The sequence below is a fragment of the Podarcis erhardii genome (assembly GCF_964252035.2).
Source record: "Podarcis erhardii genome assembly, chromosome: 1".
NCBI classification, from domain to species: Eukaryota; Metazoa; Chordata; class Lepidosauria; order Squamata; family Lacertidae; genus Podarcis; species Podarcis erhardii.
In genome coordinates this window covers 46,141,244-46,169,042 of record NC_138497.1, presented here as the reverse complement: position 1 = coordinate 46,169,042, position 27,799 = coordinate 46,141,244, and the positions used below count along the sequence as shown (strand labels likewise).

The window sequence follows — 27,799 nt, the reverse complement described above, 5'->3', positions numbered from 1 at the left end:
TAGACTTCTGGTCACCTCACCTCATTAAGCAAATGGTAGAGTTGGGAAAGGGCAGCCAAAATGATCAAAGGGATGGAGAAACTCCCATTAGGTTACAACATTTGGATCTTTCAAGTTTAGAGAAAAAAGTGAGTAAGAGGTGAAAGTGGGTAGAGAAAAGTTTTTCTCCTCTCATAATACTAGAACTTGGGGCTATCCAATAAAGCTGAACCTTGGTAGATTTAGGACAAACAGAAGAAAGCACTTGACACAGCACATAGTGAAAGTATGGACTTTGCTCCCACAAGAGGCAGTGATGGCTGCCAACTTGTAGTGGCTTTGAAGAGGATTAGACAGCTTCATGGAGGATAAGGCAACAAACCCCAATGGTTAAATCCTACATTCACAGTCAGAGGCAGCATTCATGCTTTTGAATGCCAGTTGCTGGAAACTGCAGCAGGAGAGAGAGCTCACATCCTGCTTACCGACTTCCCACAGGGATCTGGTTGGCCACTGTAAGAAGAGGACACTGGAATAGACGGGTCACTGCCTTGATCCAGCAGGTCTATTTTTATATTATTATGTTCTCCATGAATTAGAAGAAAACATAAATCTCCAGCAAGTCTATAATTAATTCTACCCTTGAGCCTCTGTTAGGGTATAAGTTTAAAGTTTGCAGCAGGAAATATTACAAAGTTGGAATTTCACGTGGTGCCACATGCTGTATTTACTAGGCTAACCTGAGTCCAGGAAAACCCAGCCTGTGGCTGCTGTACCTCAGATTACCATGTTTATCACACGAATCTTAGTGAAGGAGAGGTGCTGCTTGTCTGTCAGGTTCCCCTGGTACTTTGAAACTCATTTCCTGTTAGTGATTGGAAGTGGTAGGAGCAGGGGTGCCGACTTTTTTTGGGGGGGCCAAGTAAGCACTGCCTTGCATAATCAATCACATGATGTGGCGCATGCACACTGTTTGAATGGCAATACCCACCAACCTGGGGGGACAGACCCCTCACATATTTTATTGGGGGGGACTGAAGACCCCTCGGCCCCCAGTAGTCCTATGGGTAGGAGGCCTTCTCTCGAGCGTTCAGCTGTTCGCGAGTCAACTGTCTGTACAGTGGTACCTCAGGTTACATACGCTTCAGGTTACATACGCTTCAGGTTACAGACTCCGCTAACCCAGAAATATTACCTCGGGTTAAGAACTTTGCTTCAGGATGAGAAAAGAAATCGTGCTTCAGCGGCGCGGCAGCAGCAGGAGGCCCCATTAGCTAAAGTGGTGCTTCAGGTTAAGTACGGACCTCCGGAGCGAATTAAGTTCTTAACCTGAGGTACCACTGTACTTTGGCAGCGCCAGACACGCCAGCGACTTACAACTGCTCATTATGAAGCGTGCGGTCCGGGATCGATTGATGCTGCCTTTTGTGCTCCCACGTGGACTTCCAGGCAGAGCAGAAGTTGCAGATTGTGTCTCCTTCTCTCTGCTCCGCTCTCTGTTCGAGCAGCGCGCAGTCTGCAATAGCAAACGGATCGGATTAGTAGCAGCCCATCATGTGGCGACGGGTCACAGCCAAAGCTTGGGACGTCTGCCTGGAGCACTTGGGGGGTGTGAGCCGCCCCTTCGGGAGGACCTCCCTCAAAAGCTGCGGCAGAAGAGGGGTAGCGACAGTCTCGGTTGACCCCGCTGCAGGCTTGGCAGATCAGCCCGCGAAGGTTTCGGTTTGGGGACTCCCGCCCCGGCAGGAAGTGACCCTAAGGGCGCTGGCGGTGAACGAGGAGGGCATCCTCTTTGATTCCTGTGCCCATTACCAGGCGGATGAGCAAGGGCAGGTCGATCTGTCCAAAGACCCCTCCAAGGGAGGAGACTACACGGGCTTGGAGCCCATGGGGCTGTTTTGGAGCCTCTCGCCTGCTGCAATGGAGAACCCCTACCAAAGGCTGGAGCCCAGAAAAGTGAAGGGTCCCATGAAACTGGAGGTGTCAGTGCACCAGGGCTACAGCCAGCCCGGTGCTATCCCTGGACAGGTGCTTGCCAAAACGAACGTGGAAAGGCGGTTCATTCTTCCCGAAGTGAGAAGGATTAGGGTGAAGGACGGTGCGGTGAGAGGGAGCTTGTTCCTTCCCCCAGGTGAGTTGGGCAAACTTGGCAGTGGGACGGGGCTCAGGCTGCTTATTTGTCCTGAGGGAACCTAGTTAACTCAAAAGTTGACAGTCACCTTGCTTTTGCAGTCCCAGACAAGCAGCAAAACAGGGTAATGCTCAGATCCTTAGTGGGCAGCTATGCAAGGCTGGTGGGCTGTGTTCAGCTTGGTAGGGCACAAATAGGACAGGCCTTCAGTAGAGATGATAATATTCAAATGATAATATTCCAAAACACTAAGGGTTGCAACTAGCACACTTTCCCCAAAGAGTAGCCATCACTCATTTACCAGCAAGTAATTTCAGAAACAAGGGACGCAGGTGGCGCTGTGGGTTAAACCACAGAGCCTAGGACTTGCCGATCAGAAGGTCGGCGGTTCGAATCCCCGCGACGGGGTGAGCTCCCATTGCTCGGTCCCTGCTCCTGCCAACCTAGCAGTTCGAAAGCATGTCAAAGTGCAAGTAGATAAATAGGTACCAGTCCAGTGGGAAGGTAAACGGCGTTTCCGTGCGCTGCTCTGGTTCGCCAGAAGCGGCTTAGTCATGCTGGCCACATGACCTGGAAGCTGTACGCTGGCTCCCTTGGCCAATAAAGCGAGATGAGCATCGCAACCCCAGAGTCGGCCACGACTGGACCTAATGATCAGGGGTCCCTTTACCTTTACCTTTAATTTCAAAAACAAATACTTAACAAGCCAGATTTAAACTTTGGCAATAATCATAGTGTATCTGCACTGAATTCAGCCAGAGCCACCAGTCCACAAATATGAATACTGTACATGTTTGCCATATGGGAAGATTTAATTATAAGATGCATGAGTCTATACATTGGTTTTTAAACAAATCCAAAAACAATAACCTTTTAACACTTGCTCAGCATTACCTCTAATGGTACTTGTTCTATCCATTGACTTTACACATAAGCTTACACATTCAGTATTCAAATATATTACTTAATGTAACCTCTCCACTGAGACAATAGAGCGGTTGGTATAACAAGTTATTGATTTTGGTCATTAACATAGAAAGGGGTCCACATTTCTTGGAAGCTGCCTCTTTTTGTTATGCCTTTACTTGCTCTCCTGCGTCCAGTGAGATGCTCAAATATGGCTGTATTCCAAATATTTTCCCCCATATATTCAGGGGTCTTTCACTGGTTTATCCGTTGTTGAGCTATCACTAATTATGCTGCAGTCAGTAAGAAGGCTACTAATTCTCTGTGTTGCAGGGTGAAGCCCAAGTCTATGTCTAAAGATAGTAGGGCTAAGGCAGGATTTGGAGAAAGGTTGGCTTTTAACTGTGGATATAATGGAGAAGAATTTTTTCCTTCCCTCCTTGTCTGATTGTTCCTCCAGTTTCATAGATAAATCTTCAGTCGTTGTTTGTAAGATTTGCATCTCAGACTGATTGGTTACAGCAAGATTGTGCGCATCGTTTGCTGTTTTAGAAATATCTGACAGTTGTTTAGATAGCATCTCTAATTTCTGCTCAGAAAGAACTAGGGCTGCTCCCCTGTCCAAGATTGGTGTCTACCTTCTTTTATTAATGTACTCATCTGAGTCTCTGTTCTCCTCCACTGTGGCAGATACTTTCCCACCTTTTGGTGCCCTCATATTGCCTTTGGTCATACCAGTGTCTGACGCCTCCTCTGAAGCCTCAGACAGGGTTTCTGCTATTTCTTCCTAAAGATCTAACCTCACATATTTGCTTTTTGGTCCCTGTAGTCATTAGATCATTACCTCGCTGGGGCTGTACAAAAGTTTGTGTTTAGATATTAGTAGGATCCACTCTGCTTAGATTTTGCCCTGAGATGATGGAGACACAGAATTACTTCGCGGTTTAGCTTTCCAGCTAGCCACGCCTCCTGAATTTTACATTTAAAAATAATAATAATACTGACTAACATAATTTAATAATTGTTTACATTGCATGTACCTGGAGGAGTGACTGAATGAGATGAAGGAACTTGACTTCTTTAATTCATCTGCCTCAGTGATGTCCAAGATACCAGGTGGACTTGGCACCTCACTGCTGCATGTTAGTTCAATAATTTTAAAAACCTGGCTTGGTGGGGAATACTTACTACTTGCACTTATTTAGTATCAACAATGGGTTATGTCCAACTAAGTTTTCTTCATCGAGTAGACCCATTGAAATTAATGAATAACTTGGTTCCATTAATCTCAATATGTCTACTCTGAGTTGAGGTTAGTTGGACACAACTCAGTGGGCTAGCAACCTTTGACTTAAAACTTACATTCATTTTGTTTATTTATCCCTTCAATTACTGGAGATTTTATAAAATATAAAATAATTAAACAAGTTATTTTTAACACGGTACATTATGTGAACCTACAAGACTGCCTTATACCACATCATATAATTGGCCCATCTAGTAGCTGTGTCAGGATTCACCAACTGTGGCCTTCCAGATGTTTTGGACTACAACTCCTAGCAGCTCCAGCTAGCATAACCATGGTGGTTGGAGCTGATGGGAATTGTAGTCCATAACATCTGGAGGACACCATGGAAATGGCTGCTCTCCAAAGTCTCAAGCAGATGTCTTGCCCAGCACAGCTACCTGAGATCCCTGAAGATGCTGAAGATTGAACCTTGAACACAGTGGTATAAGTAGCTGCCAGAGCTGAATGATCAAGCCCAGATGTGATGTTTTAATGTACCACTGGTGTACAAAAGGAGTTCTTAAATTCTATCGTATGCCTGAGATTTCCCCTAACAACCTGATCCTATGCATGTAAGCTTCAGTGTGCTCAATAGAATTTACTCAGGTAAGTGTCAATAGGACGACGGCCTTAATATCTTTTCTACAGCTGGGGGGCCACTAGGGGCGCTTTGGAAGATGGCGACAATAACATCTCTCCGACCCACACGAGATAATTAAGAGGCTGTGATGGGAGTAAACAGCCTCCCTGCCCCCCCAAGGGAATGGGGGGGACTGCCCTTGCCTGCTGTGCCCATATATACCACCCCCGAACTTGAGGGGGTGAGGGCACTAGGCAGAAAGCCCTTGTGTGGATTTCAGCTCTCCTGGACGCTGTCTCTGATTCGCGCCACTAGCTGCAGCAACTTCAAAAGAAACAATTAGAAAGAAGCAAATGCACATATTTCAAGGAAGAATGGGGAGTAAAGACTGCTAATTGAAGGGATCTCTGAGAAAGAAGACGGGTCGGATAAACAGGAATATATCATGAGAAGACACACCAAGGCTCGGTATGTCGGCAACGGGACTGGATGGGGGGGGGAACTTTCCTTTCTTACTTTTATGTGATTAACCAATAATCCCACACACACACAAGTCAGAAATGCCGCTTAAATGACCTAAGCTGGAAGACTGTGTGAAGATAATTTCTAACCAAAAGCATGTTTTAAGGAGATCGTGGAAAAGTACAAGAGCTTTGGGATGACGCAGTAAAAAACAGCGTCGCCATTTTGGCAAGTTCTGTCGAAAGATTTATGTCTGGGAGGAGGAATGCATTGTTTTCATATTGCGGGCGAACCTCCTCAGAGGACTAAAGAAGGCAACAGATTTGTGAAGATTAATGATGGAAAGAGTGCTTTTATTTATGGAAGTGATGATATATGGAAACCATCTCGATATGGTTATTGGACGAACGGAAAAATCCACACAGGAATATAATTTGTGTTTACCTGCTTAAGGAGATTATCAGAAGAGATCACAAAGAAAAAAGAAGAATATATGAAAATAACAAGATGAGATGTGGGAACAGCAAGATAGGACTGGATAGAATTTTGAACATTATTTGGACAGATTTGTGGACACTAATGCAGCAGCAAGAAGATGATTGGAATCCCCTTCGGAACTTGAAATATGGGTACCCCCAACAAAAATTCGGCTTTGTAATTCGGAATTCATGTGATGTGATTTGATTTGATTGGTCGGTTAATAAAAATTATTTTTTTAAAAAAATCCTTTCTACAGCTTGAGGACCACAGCATTGCCTTTCAGGGGAGCAACAGAGCTGTCCTGACAATTTAGAGGAAAATGCATGATTCTCTGTGTGAGGTACTTGGCATTCGTACCAAAACTGTAATATCCTTGGTTAAAAATCTTTGGGGGTCACTATGTGAATTAGGGTTATCAATGGACTTGTAACTGAATGGAAAACTAAAGATGTGTAAGGTAATAAAGGGGAGAAATTGGAAATCAGGAGTTGGGTGAGGGGAAGTCTAGAAGGGATGAATAAGTGAGTAATTTGGATGTTAAATTGTTAAATTATTGAAAATAGAAAATTAAACATAAAAAAGAGAAGAGTCCAATATATACAGGCCTGAACAATACTGGTATGACTACAGTATAATGTCACAATTTTGCTAAAATGAGTGCTGTAATACAGAATACAGATTCTTAACTATCTACTAACCTAGTGGTTGGTATTTGTAGTTTTTAAACACAGACAGGAGGCCACTGAATAAGGAAAGAAATACAACATAAAATAATACTATCATAGGATGAAAATATAATACTGTTATTAAAGAGATATGGTTATTTTAACACAGAGGTCAAAGAGTGGAAAACGTGCATCACACTGTCCCACCAAATTTAATGGGGCTAATGGTGTATAAGGTAACGGTAAAGGGATCCCTGACCATTAGGTCCAGTCGTGGCCGACTCTGGGGTTGCGGCGCTCATCTCGCTTTATTGGCCGAGGGAGCCGGCGTACAGCTTCCGAGTCGTGGCCAGCATGACTAAGCCGCTTCTGGCAAGCCAGAGCAGTGCACGGAAACACCATTTACCTTCCCACAGGAGTGGTATCTATTTATCTACTTGCACTTTGACATGCTTTTGAACTGCTAGGTTGGCAGGAGAAGGGGATTCGAACCGCTGACCTTCTGATCGGCAAGACCTAGACTCTGTGGTTTAACCCACAGCGCCACCAGCGTCCCACTTCTGAGTATACATGTCTAGAATTGCACTGCAAGTCATTTAAAGCATTTTCTCTTCTTCTTTCCTGAAAATGTGGCATCAGTGTTTTGTTGTATTTTGATAATGTAGTTTTAATAGTGTTATTCTTGTTAGCATTTTATGAACATTTCTTTCAATGCTCTGTGCCCCAACAACATTGCTCTCTGCTTTCATTAGGAAATGGCCCCTTTCCAGGGGTGATAGATATGTTTGGTGATGAAGGTGGGTTAATTGAATACCGATCCAGCCTTCTGGCTACTCATGGCTTTGCTGCTCTTTCCCTGCCATATTTTAATTTTGAGGATCTTCCCAAAATCATGGAGGATTTCCACCTTGAATACTTTGAAGAGGCAGCAAGGTTTCTGCTGCGCCATCCAAAGGTGAGTATGGCAAGGATTGTTTACCTATACGTACAGCTCCTTGCTCTCCTGCAGTTGAAAGAGTCTGTATGGACGACAGTTTTGAGAAAAAACGGCACTTCATCCCTTGAGGAAATACCAGTGTTTGTTTTTAGATCTTGTACTTGCTAGCTGAAGAAATCATGGGATCAGGTCAGATCAAATCATCTGCCTTTCTGGAAGAAGACTGGTTCTATTGGGATATGCTTTGGAGAAGGGATTTAAAAAACTATGTGCATGAGACGGAATAGATTATGCTCTTATTTTAAGAAATTAACAAATAGTTTTATTGTGAATATATTGTAAACCTAGTTTTCCAAGCTAATAAAATAACATTTTTTTAATGGGTTAGACTATTTGAATTGATATTTTGGTATCAGCTTTTAGGTTTGATGTGTGTTGTTTTTCCAGAATAAGTTAATAATTTGTCAGGTTTCTCTATATATCAGGGATGCTCCACAACACAGACTTCTAACATGTGTTCTTTCTTCTCTTCCCCTCTACAATTCCCACTCGTGCTGTTTCATTCCTGAAGGTTAAAGGGCCAGGAATTGGTGTTATTGGGACTGGCAAAGGAGCAGAATTGGCATCTTCAATGATGACTTTCTTACCAGAAGTAGTGGCTGCCGTCTGCATTTCTGGTTGCAGCTCCATCACAGCCACTGCCCTCCATTATGGCGCACTTACTTTGCCTGGGCTTTGCTTTAATATGAGCAGAGTCAGTATTTCAGAGAATGGTGTTTTCGACATTTACGAAGCCTTGGATGACCCAATGGACCCAGCTAATTCACGTAGTCGCATCCCCATAGAAAAAGCAGAAGGGCACTTCCTTTTTGTAGTCGGGGAAGAAGACCGCATTTGGAAGAGTTCTTTATATGCTGAGATAGCCACTGGGTGCCTGTGCCAACACGGGAAGGACAACTTTACACTCTTGAGTTACTCTGGAGCAGGCCATCAAATTAATCCAATATTTACCCCAGTTTGTCTGGTAGCCTTAGATCGTGTTTTAGGGGTGCCTATTCTGGGTGGTGGAGAGAAGAGAGCTCATGCCCATGCCCAAGAACATTCTTGGGGGAAGATTTTGGAGTTTCTGCAGTTCCACTTGAGATGATCACTCAGATAGCTGCACACCGGCAACCGAAATTGTGGGTAAATGTGCCAAAGGGCCTGAGGAGGAAGGAAATACATGAAACATGTTATATGGACCTAGCTGGATTAAATTATTATCTAAACTGATGACAAGGTAAGATTGGACTGATTCAGAGTGGAACAGCCAAAGGTGTATATGATAAAATGTGTTTAGGATGAAGAACTCTAACGATAAAAACATGCAGGTATATGAATTGGTTGAGGGTGTAAATATGAAGCTGTAAACCCTGGCCAGCTCTTAAAAGATCAAAGGCGGCAAACCATAATGAATTTAAAGGTAAACAAACAAACTTGTTCTTCAAAACCAGCAAAAAAAATCTGCCATTTTGAAATCAAATATCCAGAATATGACTACTTTCTGCTATCTTGAAATTTCTGGAATAAGTCTACTGTTAGCAAACACAGCCAATGTTACTACTTGAAGACAAAGCCAAGAGGTCTTTAAAACATGGTCAGAAAAAGACTAGAGTCACACATAGCCTGACCTTCTAAGTTTAAAACAAAAACCATACTTGGCCATAATTTTCTTGGATGTGGTGTGATATTGCTCTCTCCCTGATATGAAGAATAAAAAATGAGACTAGCATAAAGTAATGCAAATGAGGATTGCCATGGGACTGTACACTCCTTGTCTTAAACACCACTTTTTTCTACCTAACCTAATGGATTGTTCCATTAATGTTACTGCTTCATGAACCCCTTTAGTCAATAATGTTTTTATTTTTCTGATGTATTTTTAATTTTGTCCCACTCCATCCTGTGTTGTTTTTTACATTGCATTAAACTATCAGTGAAGTCAGAAGACAAATAATTAGAATCATAGAATCACAGAATTGTAGAGTTGGAAGGGATCCAACGGTCATCTAGTCAAAAGCTCTGCTGTGCAGGAATTACAGCTAATTAGTTTCCTATATTATTACAACAGGCAGAATTCTTTGCACAAAGTATTGGAGATTGCCAACCATAACAAAAATCAAATGATGAGTCAGAAAATCATGGGCTTTAGCAATTATGGCTAAACTGACTTTCTTTTTTTTAAAAAAAGGACGGAGACAAAATAAAGTTTTACCAAAATGTGAGAAAATTGTTGATTATACTAAGAGATTGTTTAAAACCAATAAAGACCTATGGTTTTACAATGTATTTATATTTTGGGAAGTGAAATTTTGGAAAAAATATGTCTGTCTGTTTTATTGTAAGACTATTACTCAAATTTGGAAATGTGAAGTCAGTTTTCCTTCCTTTGATTCCTTTTTTGAGTAGGAATAGATCAACAATTTCCTTATATTAGTATTATAATTATCAGATTCATGTCTAGAGTTTTGTTGTGCACTTGGTTATGATTAATGTTACTCCTTGTGATGTCACAGATTTAATTATTTTCTTTTATATTATAAATGTACGGAATGGAAGTATTTTGTTAATAAAAGAAAAGAAACATTAAAATGTATGCTAATTCATGCAAAAAATGTTTTACAACTTTAAAAACATAAGCAAGTCACTTGAGACACTGTCTCATAAATGCAAATTATGGTAATTATAACAATAATAATAGTAACAACAGAGAGAGATCAGACAGCCATTCATCTGACATGTACACATAAATAATTTGTCTTGATCTTAGTCTGTTGTCTGTAGTTCATTGAGTTTAAAAATACACCGCCTGGGTATTTTTCTTTTATAAAGTATTATGTATTTAAATGTTGAATTTGTAAAATTACCATTTGCAGCATAACCCCTGCATAAATGGGGAATTTCTTGTATATGTACACACATATAGGGTTGCATTCAATTAAGTTCAGTAAGTAAACTCACTAAGTTGGGCATATCCACAGCGGCGTAGCTAGCTGCTCGGGTGCCCGGTGCAGAGTGTGCGTCCTGCAGCTGGGGGTGGGGTGAGCTGTGTGGAGCCTCTCCGCCCTCCCCCACTTATAGGGCGGCTGAGGAAGAGGCGGTGAGTGGGCAGACACGACACAAGCCCCATGCTGCCATTTCAAGTAGCGTGGAGTATGCAGGCGCCGAAGCCACCACATCACTCCCAGGAGAGACGCATGGCTCGGGCACGCTGGCGGCCCTGCAGTAAGTGCCGGCCCCCGTGGTGTGGCGCCCAGTGCCAGACACGTTCTGTACGTTTCTTGACTGAACTAAAAAGTTTTGTGAGCCCAATTTTTTTAAAAAAACTCATGTTTTTGTCATCCCCCTCAGTGATAACACCCAGGGTAGCCCACACCCACCGCACACCCCTTCCTCCGCCACTGCATATCCATTGACTTACCCTGAGTAGAACTAACAATAGATGCAACCCACTATTGTTTAATTTAATCAATATATGATATACAGTGGTACCTTGGGTTACATACGCTTCAGGTCACAGACTCCGCTAACCCAGAAATAGTGCTTCAGGTTAAGAACTTTGCTTCAGGATGAGAATAGAAATTGTGCTCCAGCAGCGCAGCAGCAACAGGAGGCCCCATTAGCTAAAGTGGTGCTTCAGGTTAAGAACAGTTTCAGGTTAAGAACGGACCTCCAGAAGGAATTAAGTACTTAACCCGAGGTACCACTGTAATGCGGGTGGCGCTGGGGGTAAAACCTCAGTGCCTAGGGCTTGCCGATCGTATGGTCGGCGGTTCGAATCCCCGCGGCGGGGTGAGCTCCCATCTTTCGGTCCCAGCTCCTGCCCACCTAGCAGTTCGAAAGCACCCCTAAGTGCAAGTAGATAAATAGGTACCGCTTTATAGCGGGAAGGTAAACGGCGTTTCCGTGTGCTGCGCTGGTGCTGGTTTGCCAGAGCAGCTTCATCACGCTGGCCACATGACCCGGAAGTGTCTCCGGACAGCGCCGGCCCCTGGCCTCTTAAGTGAGATGGGCGCACAACCCTAGAGTCGGACACGACTGGCCCGTACAGGCAGTGGTACCTTTACCTTTACCCTTACCACTGTAATATATATAAAAGAGTGTATAGCCTTTGTTGTTGGCATCCGTCTGTCTCAGGAGTCAATGGTGTGTACTTTGGGGGTGATGTCAAACCTCTGAAGAATCACAGCGCCTGAAGTGTTTTCCTTCTCCTAGATGGGCTACCTTCACAGCTTAACAAGCCCCATCTGCCCCTCATTTCCCTCTACAGAATGTGCAGTAACTGCCTTGACCAGTGGACTCACTATTGGTCTCATCTGCTCAATCCACTGCAGCCTGTCTTTGTATGCAAAAGAAGTTTTTAACTCACTGAGGGTTTGAAACCTGTATCTTCTGCCAGAATAAGATTTTACAAATGACTTAACAATACAGTGGTACCTCGAGTTAAGTACTTAATTCATTCCGGAGGTCTGTTCTTAACCTGAAACTGTTCTTAACCTGAAGCACCACTTTAGCTAATGGGGCCTCCTGCTGCCGCCACGCCGCCAGAGCACAATTTCTGTTTTCATCCTGAAGCAAAGTTCTTAACCTGAGGTAATATTTCTGTGTTAGCGGAGTCTGTAACCTGAAGCGTATGTAACCCGAGGTACCACTGTACAATCTTACATTTATGTGGTACTATAATATCTAGTAATATCTGCAGCACTTTCCAAAATGTAGTAAACACTGGACAGGATTAAAAAAAAAAATCTGGAGGATAATGACAACTTTAACCAGTGCTTTTCTTCTAGACAAAGGGGTGCCAGTACTGCGTACCCTTGAGTAACCCCCGAGAGAGAAAAAGCACTGGCTTTAACATAATCCATTCTGAATACTGTAAAGACGTTTCCATTGCTGGCCTGTTAAGTTCATCTGAAGCGCAGCTCTCTGTAAGCAGCTCTCTTGAGCATTAATCAGGGTTGACTGGTTATGTTAACAATAACAGTTAATATGAACGGATGGTGATGATGATGATCTAGCCAATATGAAATAATGGAAGCGATGGGGCCATCCATGGCTGTTGAAGGGTACTTTTTAAAATGCTGCAACGGGAGCCCCCTTTGCCTGGCTGTGGTCAATACCTGCTGCCAACTCTTTTGGCTGTCGGGGAAAGGATCACACCACTTGAGATACGCCCTCGGTTTTTAGAAAAGTTGAATTACAGTACTTTAATCCGACCCCTTGCCAACAAAGGTCCGTATAGTTAAAGCTATGGTTTTCCCAGTAGTGATGTATGGAAGTGAGAGCTGGACCATAAAGAAGGCTGATCACCAAAGAATTGATGCTTTTGAATTATGGTGTTGGAGGAGATTCTTGAGAGTCCCATGGACTGCAAGAAGATCAAACCTCTCCATTCTGAAGGAAATCAGCCACGAGTGCTCACTGAAAGGACAGATCCTGAAGCCGAGACTTCAATTCTTTGGCCACCTCATGAGAAGAGAAGACTCCCTAGAAAAAGACCCTGATGCTGGGAAAGATGGAGGGCACAAGGAGAAGGGGACGACAGAGGACGAGATGGTTGGACGGTGTTCTCGAAGCTACCAGCATGAGTCTGACCAAACTGCAGAAGGCAGTGGAAGGCAGGAGTGCCTGGCGTGCTCTGGTCCAGGGGGTCACGAAGAGTCGGACACGACTAAACAACAACAACAATCCGACCCCTCCAAACGCAGCATCCAACCTCCCTTGTACAGTACAGACGGGCGTGGACACACAACAAACAACACCGGAAACCAGGGGGCGTCAGATCTGCCTCTTAGCGACCTTTCTACCTCCTCCCCGTTTCTATGGTCCTGTCGAAGAGTTCCGGAATCGAAGCCGTTCTATTTTTTCAGGTGAGTCTCTATGATCCCAACTGTTGACTTCACCCTTCTTCCCAGAGGCGTCCGCCCCGGCCCTCTTCTCCCTCCCTCCCTCCCTGCAGGTGAGCATGCGCACGGGCTTGGCGTGCCATAGCAACCGGAGCGGCAGACGGTAGCAACCAGAATCATAATAATGGTAAGTCGGCTCGAGAGGAGTAGGAAAGGAGGCCGGCGGGGAGTTGGGGGGGGGGGGAGGCGAGTGGACGCGCGCGGTAGTTGGGCTGAGGCAAAGAAGGCGGAGGGAACCGCCATGGTTTTCCTCAGGGAAGACCCCGCGGGGACGGACTGGAGGACAACGGGAACAGGCTCTCCCCCCGTCTCTGTTTGTGTATGGCGGGGAGAGAGCTGCTGGCCGCGGTTTGCGGGAGGAGGAGAAGAGACGGTGGCTGTGGAGGGAGGAGGAACGTGCCCGGCCTGAGGGAACAGAGTTCTTGGCTCGGGGGCTGGAGAGAGGAGCCTTTCGGGGATGCCCGAGGGACCTGTGCGTGGTGTGAGACGGGGATGCTCGAGGGTGTGCCTTGGAAAGTTCAGGGGAGGGAATGGTTCTTCCAACCTTCGTGCAAATTGAAACAAGGAGGCCGGTGTGTATGTGTGTGTGTGTCACGGAGAGATGGTTCTTTCCTTCAGTGTTTTCACCCCCCTAGAGCTTGCTCACAATTGTGTGTCAGGCAAACCAGTTCTAGCCCCTCATCTGCAGCGTGCAATAAGGTTTCGTGAGCCAGCGCTCACTTGGTTCATCTGATGCATGAAGTGGTGGTCTCGACAGAAATATATATATATATACAGTATATAGTGAGTATAGAAAGATATACTGCGAGGGTCAAAAGTTTCTTTTTAGTGAGTGCAAGGGATAACTGTTGCGTCACACAGCACAGATTAAGGCGAGTTTTACTTAAGAGTAGACAATGTATTTGAATCGCTGTAATCACTCTAAAAAAATCTATATAAATGGTAGCTATTGTTAATAAAAGAACCATAAGCCAACATAGAACCTTTTTCATTTGTCTTTCATTTGGAGATTATCCCTATGGTGATTGAAGCTCATCCTAACACTTAGGGGTTGTTGTTTTTTTATAGGAAGGCTGCTCATTTGAAGAGAGATCAACATAAATTGTTCTTCATCAAGGAGTTGTCTGAGTATCGGAAGTCGCCTTCAGTAGAATGGTAAATAAATACTTTTGAGATTGGCACAAATTGAATCTGCATTAATGAGCTAAAAGTTGACACGTGAATTTTTAAAAGAATTTTCAGTATGATAAATTCCATGACATAATGCATGTATTGTTTATACTTAAATTTTCTGCTTTGGGCTGTGGAGTTTTTCATTTTACTGTAAAGTAGTTGTGGACAAAAGATAGATCGGGATCTACTGGAGTATCTCTGAGTAATTTGCTGCAAGGGGCTTCGCCCCCCCCCCCCAATTCCCAAGTATCACAACAATAGCAACAACCAAATGACTTATCCCATCTAAATGCTGAAATGAAGGAAAGTAACTAGATGTGGAAAAACTGTGAACTCAGTTGAGTGTTGATACTGATAACAAATTCCCAGATTCAGAGGCACCCTTGATTCTTACTGTGTGTCTTTTGCACCTGGATCTGGTTGGTAGATTTTAGGATATAAGAAAGAAACAAATTAGATCTGTTACATCTGTGCTCTGCCTATCTCTGTAAAGCTGTAAAGTATCCCTTTTGGTTGGGTTTCAGGCAACTAAGAGCCTGAATCTATCTTGGGTTTAAAAATAAAAGCAAAATACCTAAAACTGCATCCAAAGCAAAGCAGAGCCTTTAAAAGCGCCATAAGCCCCTTTCATGCAGCACTGCCCTGCTTAAAGCTTCAATGTAAGAAAAACAATGCTCATGTTTTATAGAGAAGACGTGACACACATAGCTGTGCTGATCCTGTCAGTTGGTAGCATTTGAATTTGCTGATTATGTGACAACTGGGACAGAAGGTTTTTTTTTAAAAAAAATACTGAACTAATATTTGGTGTTATGTTGCTAATGAGACTTTTCTTTGTTTGGTATAAAAATATATAAGCATATATGTGACTGAAGATTATAACACAATCCAGATAGCTTTATGTTAATGCTGGTACAGAAATAATTGTACAGTACTTTTAAAGTCATTTTAAAACCATTTTTTTAAAAAAAATCTTCATATGTGGGGATTAAATATTTTAGAATTCAGTTTTCTACCCCACCCTTTTTATAATCTTGAGATTCAGCTAATGATGAACAAAATGCAGACTTTAATAGACTAGTGAAATGGACTAGTGAAATAGACTAGTGAAATGAATTAACTAATACTGTAATACAGTACCGATGTGAAATGTGTTTAAATGGGAAATACCATTTCATTTACTATGGTACAGGCTGTACAGTTGTACTGATACTTTCCTTCGTGTACCAAAGTTGTTGACAAATTTAAAGTAGTACTTTCCTTCCAGTTTATATCCAAGTTACCAAAGTTTAACCTATTACTTCAAATCCAATAATAAGCAAATGGAATTGTCAGCTGCAATTACTGCTACTGTGTCCTTTAAACCTGGTTCTTCCCTTTTTGCTTTGATATAATGAGGAATAGCCAATATTCCCAAATAAGATGAAAATTTGTGTTGTCTTAACACATTCACTTACTTTGATTACATATTAAATCATTCATTGAACTTCCCTCATGCCTTGACAAGGATGTCTTTATAATATAGTACAGTATGTCTATGTATTTAAATATAACGGATCAAAGCAAAACAAAATTAACTAGTTGACTTCCTAAATTAATTAAAATGTATTTCCATACTCTTTTTTTGTTAGGCAAAAGCAACAACTATTAAGGAAGCTCTAGCCAGATGGGTAAGTAGATTTGTTGTGCTTATGTAGTTTGTGTGGATTTCCTTTGTTAAGAATAAGTTTTTGTCATTTTTCTTGTAATGATGTAGAAATAGCATTTTGCAAGGAATGGAATGGAATACCTCTGTACAAAAGGTTGTATATTTTTAGCTCACTGAAGTACTTTTTTTTTAATTTGGGCTGCTATATACTGCTACTACTAATGCTACTTAATATTTAAATAACTTCAGCGATGTGCAGACACTGATGTGTGCACAAACTTTACATAGTCAGTGCTTGAGTGCTTAGTATCTACATTAGATGGGCAAGATGCAGAAGCAGGATAGAAATCAAGATTTAATAGAATTTTAGGGTTGGAAGGGACCCCAAGGGTCATCTAGTCCAACTTTCTGCAGTGCAGGAATCTCAACTGATACATTCATGATAGATATCCAACTTCCACTTCAGATACCGGTACCTTTTAATTGAATAACTTTTAAAAGAAATGCCCGAAGTAACTGATATTATGGTTTGAAGTCTTGTTTATTCTGTTACATTTTACTCCAAGAAGACCCATTTATCCTAAATAGAACCCAGTAACCTATGTATGTACAAAATATTTGTTTTAAATGTAATCACGTTGAGATCCCAAGATAAAATTTTGCAGGAAGTTCTTAGAAATATGAAATCATAAATACAACTTTAGGGGAATTTATATCATTGATTTTTTTTAAATCATGTTTAAAAATTTTAAACTTTGTAGCTTAACTTTAAATTTTAAAGTAAGTTCATAATGTGCCATGTCATATTAAAACCCATGAAGTTCTGAAGAGATTTGTATTTTTAGTTAATTCTGGGCTGAACTTTTAAGGTTTTGTGTAGCCAAAATTGTTTATTTTTTGAAATTTCAAGCCCTCAAACTGAAAAACAGGATGAGATAAAATCTGAGATCAGGGATCTTCTTTAATACTGTTTTTAGGAAACTGAAAGCAATATAAAATGGTACAGTAAAAGTCATTGGATCATATGACATGGAATGACCCAACAGAGGAAAAGCTAAGACTGATAGGTAGGTTTGGGAAAGGTTTTGCTGAAGAAGGAGGAAATGAAAGCTGTTTGATTAATAGGGGCATGCATATCCAAGGATAAGACACAACATGATAAAAAGCATTGAAGGAGGTCAAAGGCAGGATAGAATGAAAATGCTTGATAGGCCTTGCCAGCTTTATTTTTAAAGGATGGTCTCAGCCTACCTAGTTATTATTGGGATCTCAGTATTAAACTCTTCACTTTTGATAAGTTAGTAGAGCATAGTAGAAATGTTTATAAAATTAACCCTCAATTTATTTTCAAATATTATTTTAATAAAAAGGTTACATTATTATACAGTGTTACTACAGCATGCTCCAGAACACCTAAGGTTTATTGTCATACTGTATCATTGTTTGATTTGTCCCTTTTTCTGAAAATGATAGTCTGCAGGGAGCTACATGAGCAGGTGAAGAATAGTGGGGGAGAAGGGAAGGGAGACAAGGGAATGAGATGAGACTTAGTCAAGGGCAGAGAGGTAGAAAGCTTTAAAATCAGGGATTATAAGCTTGTGGTTGGTGTGGGGTGTAAAGGCTGATGTAATTAGGGAAGATATGTTTGCTTCAGTCCCCTACTTAAGTATTTGATGGATCTTCTGCCAGCTGTCCTGCCTTTCTCATACAATTAGCCTTTCAGTCTAATTACCAGGAAGTCATTCCCTTTTTCTAGTAAACAAACAGGACATGTGCAAACACACTTCATAACGGAACATGACACAAATCAGACATGGGGCACTGGGTTGTATGTACCACTTGCCTGAACTACCATGAGTATGACCATGTTCTTACATTAAGTGAAGTGCATATTTAAATATCTGAGTCAAAGACAAAATGATTAGAATAATGTCTTCTCTGATTGGATAGGCAAAAAAAATAGACTAGGTGGAATATAGGAGCTCCGGCATCATTTTGAGAAGAAATGATTACAGTTTTATATTAAGAAAATGTTGCCCCTTCTGTTAAAACTTTTTGTGATACTCCTTTGTAAATTCACAATTTAGTCAGAGGAGTTCTTACAATCACTGAATACAAGGCCAGGAAGCTTTTCATTCCTATCCAAGTGTAATTTGCTCATGACAACTTGTTTCTATTGGGGTTCAACCAAGGCCCTGATTGCTCTTGAGTGCAGTACCTTAAACAGTAATGAATTAGTAGTGACAATACACACAGCCATATTTTGGACCAGTGATATCCCTAACTCAGTGCAACCAATTTTTCATAGATTGTGTAAAGAAACAGCATTCCAGACTGAGAAAAAAGCATTTTACCACATATTCAAGGTTGCCTGAACAATTCTCAGTCAACATTAACTATAGCTTTAGTGCAAGTTATTATGCAGCTGAATAGCCACAATAGACTAAATTGAACATTCATAATTATATACTGAATAGGATGTCTTCCTCTATCTGTTTCTCTTTTTAATTAGGAAGAAAAAAATGGTCAGAAGCCGTCGGAGGCCAAAGAAGTGAAACTTTATGCCCAGATTCCCCCTATAGAGAAAATGGATGCATCTCTTTCCACTCTAGTTAGCTGCGAGTACGTTCTGTATATTGGTGGGAGCCACTTTAAGTTATTTCGGCCTTCTTTGCTTCTGCTTTTTTGTTTTAATTTAGTGTTCATTTTTTAAAAGCAATTTTCATATTTCTTGACTTGTTAATTGTTATGTTTGGATGTCACACAAAACTATTATCCCCTCTCTTCCCAGGTGCTTCCTCCTGGGAAGAGGAGTTTGGAAATTTTACTTTTGCTTTTGGTTAACCACAGCTTGTGTCATTCTAACTACTGTGTTTGCCTAAACATTGTGGTATCTAAACTATGATTAACATTAACAATTGTTAGTTTTTAAATAACTCAGCTTCAGAAATCAGGATTTGATGTTGGCTTGTTTTAAATTAACCATAATTCTTTTTTTAAACCCATATTATTTTAACAAATGGGGACCCAGGTGGCGCTGTGGGTTAAACCACAGAGCCTAGGACTTGCTGATCAGAAGGTCAGCAGTTCGAATCCCTGCGACGGGGTGAGCTCCTGTTGCTCGGTCCCAGCTCCTGCCAACCTAGCAGTTCGAAAGCACTAAGTGCAAGTAGATAAATAGGTACCGCTCCAGTGGGAAGGTAAACGGCGTTTCCATGCACTGCTCTGGTTCGCCAGAAGCGGCTTAGTCATGCTGGCCACATGACCCGGAAGCTGTCTGCGGACAAACGCCAGCTCCCTCGGCCAGTAAAGCGAGATGAGCGCCGCAACCCCAGAGTCGGTCACGACTGGACCTAATGGTCAGGGGTCCCTTTACCTTTACCTTTATTTTAACAAATAGTAACAAAAATAAATATTGTTGTGCAGCACAAAATATTATGCAGCATTTAACATCTGTAGCAACTCCCACATTCTTCTCTAACAAGATACAGTACTGACAATATTTGATGGTCACTTTAGTTGCATGACACTAGAAACTGTGGTTAACCAAAACTTGAAGCCAAATTTGAATATCTGGAGGACCATGAGTTCTCCATCTGTAACAAAGACAGTAAAAAAAAAGCACATATAAAAACATAGGCCAAGATTCCACATCAGCGGAAGCCCTAATCGAGGACTTCTGCTTGCACAATGGTCAATGTTCCCCTTCTCTTCCCCAGTGCCCCCAGAAATAGGCTTTTGTGGGATTCAGGAGAACCCCTTGAACAGAGAATGAGGGTGGGGGGGGTGTTCTTCCTTCTGGGAAGCCAAAATGTAGTATTCTGAGCAATTGTTATTTGTAAAAAAACCACTACTTTGGTAATTTAAGTGTTCTTCATGTACAATTTCTGGATTTCTCCCCCATTTTAGAAAGCTGTCCTTATCTACAAACTGCATTGAAAAAATTGCCAACTTGAATGGGTTAAGTAAGTAATATGTGTTTTTTGAAGCTGCTTCATTATATGTACCTTCACTTAAAGTATGAAATAAGTGAAGTCTGTTCAGATCCTCCTCCTGCTGCAAATTTTTATGAGCACTGGAATTGGGAGCAGGACTCAGCTTTGAGTTCACCACCCACCTTCCTAGAAGGTTATATCCGTATCAGGATATCTTGAGTATAGTATATATTGTAGGATCAGGGAGATCATATTTTTTTCAAAATAGCATTTGAGCAGACACATTTTAAACAATTGATACCATCTTTAAAAAAGAGGAATTTGGCATTAATTTTTCTCATTGACTACAGCAGAAAACAGATAATTTGAAAATCAAGATTTCACTTGAAAATTGATATAAGCAGTAGAGTGTTAGGAAGCATTGAATAATTATGTTTGACTGCTGATTTGATGATGAAAATCTGCATGCCATGATTTGGATTGTGAGTGACTTCTAACCCCCCTTAACACGCATGCATGTGTATGCATGTACACACCAGAGAAGGGAACCACTTCCTTGCTATAGGTCCCACTGAGGAATGTGTGTGGATATCTCAAACACATGGACAGGTATATTCTAGGTTCATGTTATACTTGTAAGCTGCTGCTTTTTTAGTTCTATGAGCAAAATTCATCAGCGCTGTTGCATCCGTTTGTATCTGATCACCAAGCGCAGGTTAAGACAGTAATATTGCCAGGAGCATTGAGGAAGGGAGACACTATTAAGCAGTTGTTTCCAATATATTCAGACACCTCATTCATTATGCTTTTTGCTGGGAAAGATGTCCGGCTACTATGGTTGCTGTCAGGGAACTGCCATCGGAGAGGCAGGTGGTGGAAGGGCTCACGGAAGCTAGGAGAGACTCGGCAGCGGAGGAAGGTACCAGCAGGGGGGGAGAGGGAGTTCAGAGAGAAAGTGAGTCGGAGGGATGGCTCAGGGAGACTTCCAGCGAAAACAGTGGGGAAGTTTCAGGACCTCCTATAGGTACACCCACTCCTCGCCGGAAACTGTCGCGCCGAGAATCCCGAAGACGCGTTTCCGTTAAGGAACTTTTATGTTGGAGTAGATTCCGTAAACGCTCACTGTCGGATTCTGCCAGCGATTGAGGGAGTCATGCTTTGAGGGGCTCCCTTAAAGGACAGAGTTTGAGAACCATGCCAGAGCTCTGAGGGATTAAGCTTTTACGCACAAGCAGCTCATCATCCCATCACAGTTGCTTTGGAAAACATCTCACAGTGATTCTAAACACATGGGTGAGATGCTGGATGTTTATAAGCTCCATCCATATGAATTATTAATAATCCATATGAGTATTGTTTTCTTATGATAGGGGAGGGGTGCGGTGAAACTCAGCTCCCTGAATGACCAGACTATAGATGACTGACTGACTCTCTATATGGTTAGAGCAGGATTAAGGAACTTGTGCCACTGCAAATTCTGTTCCAATCCAGTACCCATTAGCCCCATCTAGCATGGGCAGTGGTTAGGGATGATGAGAGTTATAATCCAAAATACCTTCGGATGGCCACAGATTCCTCAGTCCTGGGTTAGAGCATCCATGCAGGATAGTTTCAAACTGTGTCCATTCAGTGAGTGGCTATCTGTTTCCATTCTTTGACTACACACTTTTCCCTTTGACACAGTTGGATCAATAAAAGATAGCTCCTTGGCATTGGCTTGTATGAAGTTTCCACATAACTTAAATAACTAGCACTGTAGAAAAATACCTGCTTTGTTTCCATTGCAGAAAACTTACGGATATTGTCACTGGGAAGAAACAATGTAAAGAATCTGAATGGACTGGTAAGTAACCCTCTTAAGACGACTGCTGCTTATACTACTGCAGAGTAGTTTGCCATATGTTACTGTGCAAGGATATGATGCTAACACTGTTCAAAAATATAGTAGATGCAGGAACATCATCAATACTTGTAGTAACTGTGCAAATTTCCCACCAATAAGGAAAACTCCCCTAGTAACTGTGCAGATAAAGCACCTTTGGCACAGCCTTCTGCCAACACTCCACCCATTCCATTTCCCAGATCATGACCAGTTTTCAGTGATGAGGAACAACAGTTGAATGATCTAGCCCAGTGGTTACATATCGCAGTAGGAATCTGGAGATGTAAATTCAATTTATCCTCTTGATGGATGTTGCCTGTTCTCTGCAAGACTTACTTTTATACTTAATGAGCTGGCTAAGAAACTAGTCATCTAATGTGCAGGTATCTGCAAACAGTTCTGTATCTTCTTTCATGTCCAGATGTCTGGAATACAATTCTCCTCTGTCTTAATGTCAAGGCTGAAAGTCTTGGTTTCTCTCTGAATTATGATGTTGTCCTCTTGTTGGCTTGTCTCAGCTTGCAGCCTGCTAGTGGGGAAGTAGGGACTCCAGAGGAAAACTTTTATTTCTTTGGTGTGCTCTTTCGGGGTTCAGACAACATACATGATAATAGGAAAATGCAGAGCATTCTTTTCTGAAGCAGTATCATCTTTCAGGAGGCAGTTGGGGATACTTTAGAGGAGCTGTGGATCTCATACAACCTGATTGAGAAATTGAAAGGGCTCCATGTGATGAAGAAGCTGAGGATTCTCTACATGTCAAATAATCTGGTAAAAGACTGGGGTAAGCCAGAGTTGTTTCTCAATAAATATATTGGTAATTTATAATGAGTTCATAGCAGGTAACTTAGGTTGGTAAACGAGTTGATTCCTAAAGTTGTAAGTATGTGTGTCTATGTGTAGTTATTTTTGACAGTGTAAATAGCCTGACCTTCATCAATTCTATTCCCAAGGTAGTTAACAAATCATATTAAATTATATTAGGGGGTGGGGAATGAAATCATGCATTGATGAAAACAGCAGAACAGTAAAGGCATAAAATCACAATAAAAGAAGTTCAAATTCAGCTAAGATTTTAAAAGACGGGTTGGGGAACAAACTTTGCCTGGTGCTGAAAAGACATACAACTGGGTGGCAGGTAATCACAATGGGAAAGGCCCTTTCTCTGGTAGCCACCCATCTGACCTATGAAGAAGAGCCTTCAAGGATGGCCTTAGCATGCAGGCAGGTTTATGTGGGACCTGGCAGTCTGGGTCACAAATCTGCAGTCTTCTGGTCTTGAGAGGAGTCTTCATACAACTCTGAGGTTTCTGTGTTCTTCATAACACAACTTTGTTTCCTTCTGTGGTTGCAGCAGAGTTTCAGAGGCTGGCAGAGTTGCCATTACTGGAGGATCTGGTGTTTGTAGGTAATCCACTGGAAGAGAAATATTCCGCTGATTCGCAGAGTGCCTGGGTTGAGGAAGCAACGAAACGAGTGCCCAAACTCAAGAAACTTGATGGTGAGAGCTGGGTAGGAGCAGGGTGGCATTTAGCAGATGAGAAAAGCAAAGTAGAAGAAGAATCTTTAGTTGCATCAGCCACTAGCCATAGGAATAAAATAAAATAAAGTAAACTGAAGATAGGTTTGCAAATAGGGTGCCATTGTGTCAAAATGACTAGGTGGAAAATAATCATACCATGGACAAAATTTTCCTTATCGTGGCCAAATTATTCTGTCGCTCAATATCATTATTATTTGCTTTACTGAAGCTCAGTGTTAAAAACATGACAATCTTGCGATACTAAGGGTAGTAGACCGGTGGGGTTTAAATTTAGCCAAAGCCTTATGTATGCAACAACAGCAGCAAGGATACTCATCGCAAAAAACTGGAAAACTCAAGATCTACCCACACTGGAAGAGTGGCAGATGCAGCTGATGGACTATATGCAACTGGCCGAGATGACTGGCAGAATCCGTGATCTGGGAGAAGAGAAGATGGAGGAAGACTGGAAGAAATTTAAGATGTATCTACAAAAACATTGTAATTTGGTTGAATGTTAAGAAGGACGCTAGATTATAAAAAATTGGCCACCACTAAATTAGATTTAAATTTGATGATAAGTGAGACTAAAGAAAATATAAATTTTTTTGGAAGAATTGCTAGATTATATTTGAATGAGTGGACATGAGATTGTAAACAAGTTGATAATTTGTTTGGAAAAAACTTTTAACGATGTAAATGGGAGCGGGAGACGCGAGGGAGTCCAAAGAAGTGATGAAACTATGTTTGTGACAGAAGTAAGATTGTTTATTATTTGTGCATTTATATTTAAAAACTTTAATAAATATTTATTTAAAAAAAAAAAATTTAGCCAAAGCCAATAATTAAATGTCCTACACCAAGTCTGTAATTCAACAGAAGGGAGATTAGCATCCAAGCACAGTGAAGCATTTGGAACACAGAATGGAACAGAAAAAGAATTGCCTTAGGAGCTTAGATTGAACAGCTTCTGTAGATCCAAGGTGTGCACCTGTCCAAATCTGAGCCCCATATAATAACTGTGCTAAGGGTTTAGCTGTAAACACTTCAAGTGCTGATTGTATGTGATTGCCACCTTTTGTATGGAAAAAGCGTGTCAGAATTTTGGCACTTTGAGAAGCTTTTTCCTTTGTATATTTCTAATGTGCTCCCCATGACCCTGTTGACTGAAAATTAAAGCCAAGGTATTTAAAGACTTTTAACTTGTTCAATCAACTGATTACCCATACACCATCTACGGGCCTATAGTTTCTTGAAAACACCATGACTTTAGTTTTCTTGTAATTCACAGCCAGATGTTCTCTTTGGCAGTATCCTGAGAATGCTCTCATCAATCTTTTTAGGTCCACTTTTATGTGAGATAGAAGTATTGCATCATCTGCATATAATAATATAGAGATGGCTTTTGTGGCCAGTTTAGGGGCATGATACTCTGGGAATGTTAACCTCTGGACAATATCATTTATATAGAAATTAAATAGTGTGGGAGCTAGGATACAACCCTGCTTAACTCCCTTTGTGGCTGGTATGCATCCTGTGAGCTACCCATTTGAAGGGCAATGCAATTTCAGCACAGTGTTTTTATATAGACATTTAATCAAGAACAATAATCTTTCATCTATACTTGAAGAGTTCATCTTACTTGAGAGATTGAATCAAATGCAGCTTTTAAATCAATGAAAGCTGCATATAGCACACCACTTGGTTTCTTAACATACTTATCTATAAAATGGGCTAGTACAAAGCAATGGTCTATAGCGGATCTGCTTTGTCTAAATCGTGCTTGCTCTTCAGCAAGAATAGCTTCATCAGTTAAACAAGCAAAGTATTAACTCATCATTTCCCCATTAAATATATTTTGGTAAAGATTTGAATTCTTTTCTGTCCAGAATTTCTGTATATTGGGTGGTTAATGTAATGGTATCTTAATTTTTTAAGAAAACAGACCCATATATATATTTTCTGTCAGTTAGTGCTTTAAAATATCTATTTTGCTATGTAGCCCAAATTATCCAGTATTCCCTAGAGATTGGCAGTTAAGACATCACCTTGAAAAATTATATTGTTCACATATTTCCATTTTCCAATCAGATACAAATATTGGGTTCAGGCAACAAATTGTAGGTGGACTATGGTGTATTGCTCAGACAATAGAAAATGCCTTGGAAAAGGCTTTTCTGGGCTTCTGGAACAATTTGTAGTCAGCCCAGGGAAAGGAGGCAGTTATTAAGCATGCTAGAATCACTGTGTTTTTCTTCCATTAGATGGTGATGGTGGAATTGAAGCTTTCTCATTGGAAACTGTTTCTCGCTTGTATTCTTTCACTTCAGTCCTTTAATATCTGTGCTCCTAGAATACTATGATATTTCACAGGTGCATTGATCAGTCCATTTTCCTAAGTGCTTAATTGCTGGCATGTTATTAAGTCAGGCCTGGGCAGCAGTTTTAGTTAGTTTTATTGTTTGCACTGTTTTTCTCTCAAGTTTTAGTTAAAAACATGTTTAACGGTTCTCCACTCTCATTTTTAGGTATTCCAGTTATTAAGCAAGAAGAAGGGGAAGAAGGGGAAAACCCAGCGTGACTTTTTTCTTGTTCCCTATTAAATTATTGCTGTAGCTCCAGCTCTATACAGTATGTGAAACTTTTGTATAAATATGTCTTTGAAGAAAATCTTGGGCAACATTTTAAATTGGCTTATCTCTGTGTTCTCCTTTCTCACCCAAAGACTTATTTACCAAAACTGGGGATGCCAATTGTGTGAAGCATTTGTCTTTTTTTGATTATTTTTACTATGAGCGTTTAGTGTTTTGTTTAATTTAAATGTAATTCTCGCAAGTACATTTTTTTTGGGGGGGGGAGGGGTGGACCACAATTCAGTCTTCCTAGTAGTGGGCACATTTGTTTAATGTGTTTGTTCAGCAGAGTTTTTAATCATTTTAAAACTGGGGGTGGGGGGAAAAGCAGCATTTTTTATTAGACTATTTATACCATCTGCTTTTTAAAAAAGCAAGCACCTGAAACTTGGTATGCTCTACATGTTTGTCAAAGTGTCTCATCTTTTTCTTCCTATTTGCTATACTAATTATGGTCATATGGACACTGGTGAGACTCTTACAAAATGAAACTCATGGTGTAGATAAAAAAAGCAAAATTTGTTGCTGCTAGGAGCCCAGTACTTAACATATTGAGCTGTGTTGGTACCTTAATTGTCAATGTTTCTGGAAGCCACTTACTGTTTTTATGTACCGTATTAGTTGGAAGAGTGAAGGCAATATATGTGGTTGTAGATGAACCACTAATTTCCTGACCATCAGTTTGATTTGATTCATGGGCTGAATTTTGCATCCTTTGTTTAAAGACTTGGGCTGCTGGTGTGTTACTGAATGGCAGAATCATTCATCAGTCTGGAATTTTAGTAATGTAAGGAGGGGCAGCAGCTGTTTAAAGAGGCCCAAATCTTGCAGCTTATTTGAAAATAAGCTTCAGTTTCAGGGTTCAGTCAATGATGAATGACAGCTGAAGAAATTGTAGGAAGGAAAGAAGGGAAAGGGAATGAGGCTGTATGTAGTCTATGTGCTCAAATGCGCTGTATTTTTACATGAAACAAGAAAGCCCTAAACTCCTTTCTTCCTTCACCAATAGATATTTTGTTTATACCATTGGACTTCTAAAGTCAGTCCTGAAAGATTTAAAGGAGAGCAACTGGGTGTTGCAGTTTGTTGTAGGCAGTACAGTAGTTAACCTGAATGCAGAGATTAACCTGTAATGACATGTTGCAGTCTGTTCTTCCCTTGCTCCAGTTCTTCTTACTAAATGATTTTGACTGTGACAATCAATTTCATTGTCAACATGTGATATAGGAGCATAAAATGTGGTCCATATTACATCATCATTTCCCACATACTCTAATCCCCAGCCCAATAATATCTATAATTTAGCCTTTGGATATGCAAAATAAAAAATAATCTAGTCTAGTCATAACCATTAACCAATCTAATTTAGTCTTAACCATTAACCAAACTAGATGAACAAAGAAGTTAAGGGAGAAAGGATTTAAAAAATAATAATTTAATAAACTAATATATGCTAAGCTGTCATATCAGTATACAATAAATAACACTGATGAACCTGATAAGATGTATGATGCATGTATATAAGAAAATATATCAAATGCCTGATTGTGGTTCAGCCTCAAAGGGTGCTCTTTGAAATCAACCAGTGATTTCAAGCAAAGCCGTACATGCAGGTTATTTTAAAAAGAAGTAA

The 27,799-nt window shown here is 41.0% G+C and overlaps 1 protein-coding gene across 3 annotated transcripts; it reads left to right on the top strand.

The window, feature by feature from the left end:
* The first annotated feature begins 1,438 nt into the window (after positions 1–1,438).
* DNAL1 (dynein axonemal light chain 1) lies at positions 1,439–26,222 on the top strand. Of its 3 annotated transcripts, XM_081881966.1 has the most exons (10): positions 1,439–2,110; positions 7,244–7,446; positions 8,000–8,452; positions 16,178–16,216; positions 18,707–18,816; positions 20,104–20,159; positions 21,917–21,972; positions 22,669–22,795; positions 23,366–23,512; positions 26,062–26,222. In XM_081881966.1, the coding sequence occupies exons 1-10, from the start codon at positions 1,534–1,536 to the stop codon at positions 26,112–26,114; spliced, it is 1,821 nt and encodes a 606-aa protein (XP_081738092.1). In that variant the 5' UTR covers positions 1,439–1,533; the 3' UTR covers positions 26,115–26,222. The 3 variants fall into 3 exon arrangements, with proteins under 3 accessions (XP_081738092.1, XP_081738090.1, XP_081738091.1); XM_081881964.1 differs by lacking the exons at positions 1,439–2,110; positions 7,244–7,446; positions 8,000–8,452 and adding exons at positions 13,341–13,500; positions 14,442–14,528; XM_081881965.1 differs by lacking the exons at positions 1,439–2,110; positions 7,244–7,446; positions 8,000–8,452 and adding exons at positions 13,673–13,692; positions 14,442–14,528.
* Positions 26,223–27,799: the final 1,577 nt, after the last annotated feature.

Coding starts and splice junctions, on each gene's coding strand:
- DNAL1 (XM_081881966.1), top strand. CDS start 1,534: ATGTGGCGACGGGTCACAGCCAAAGCTTGGGACGTCTGCCTGGAGCAC. Junction 20,160..21,916: donor TGCCAACTTGAATGGGTTAA/GTAAGTAATATG, acceptor TTTCCATTGCAG/AAAACTTACGGATATTGTCA. Junction 22,796..23,365: donor TAATCTGGTAAAAGACTGGG/GTAAGCCAGAGT, acceptor CTGTGGTTGCAG/CAGAGTTTCAGAGGCTGGCA.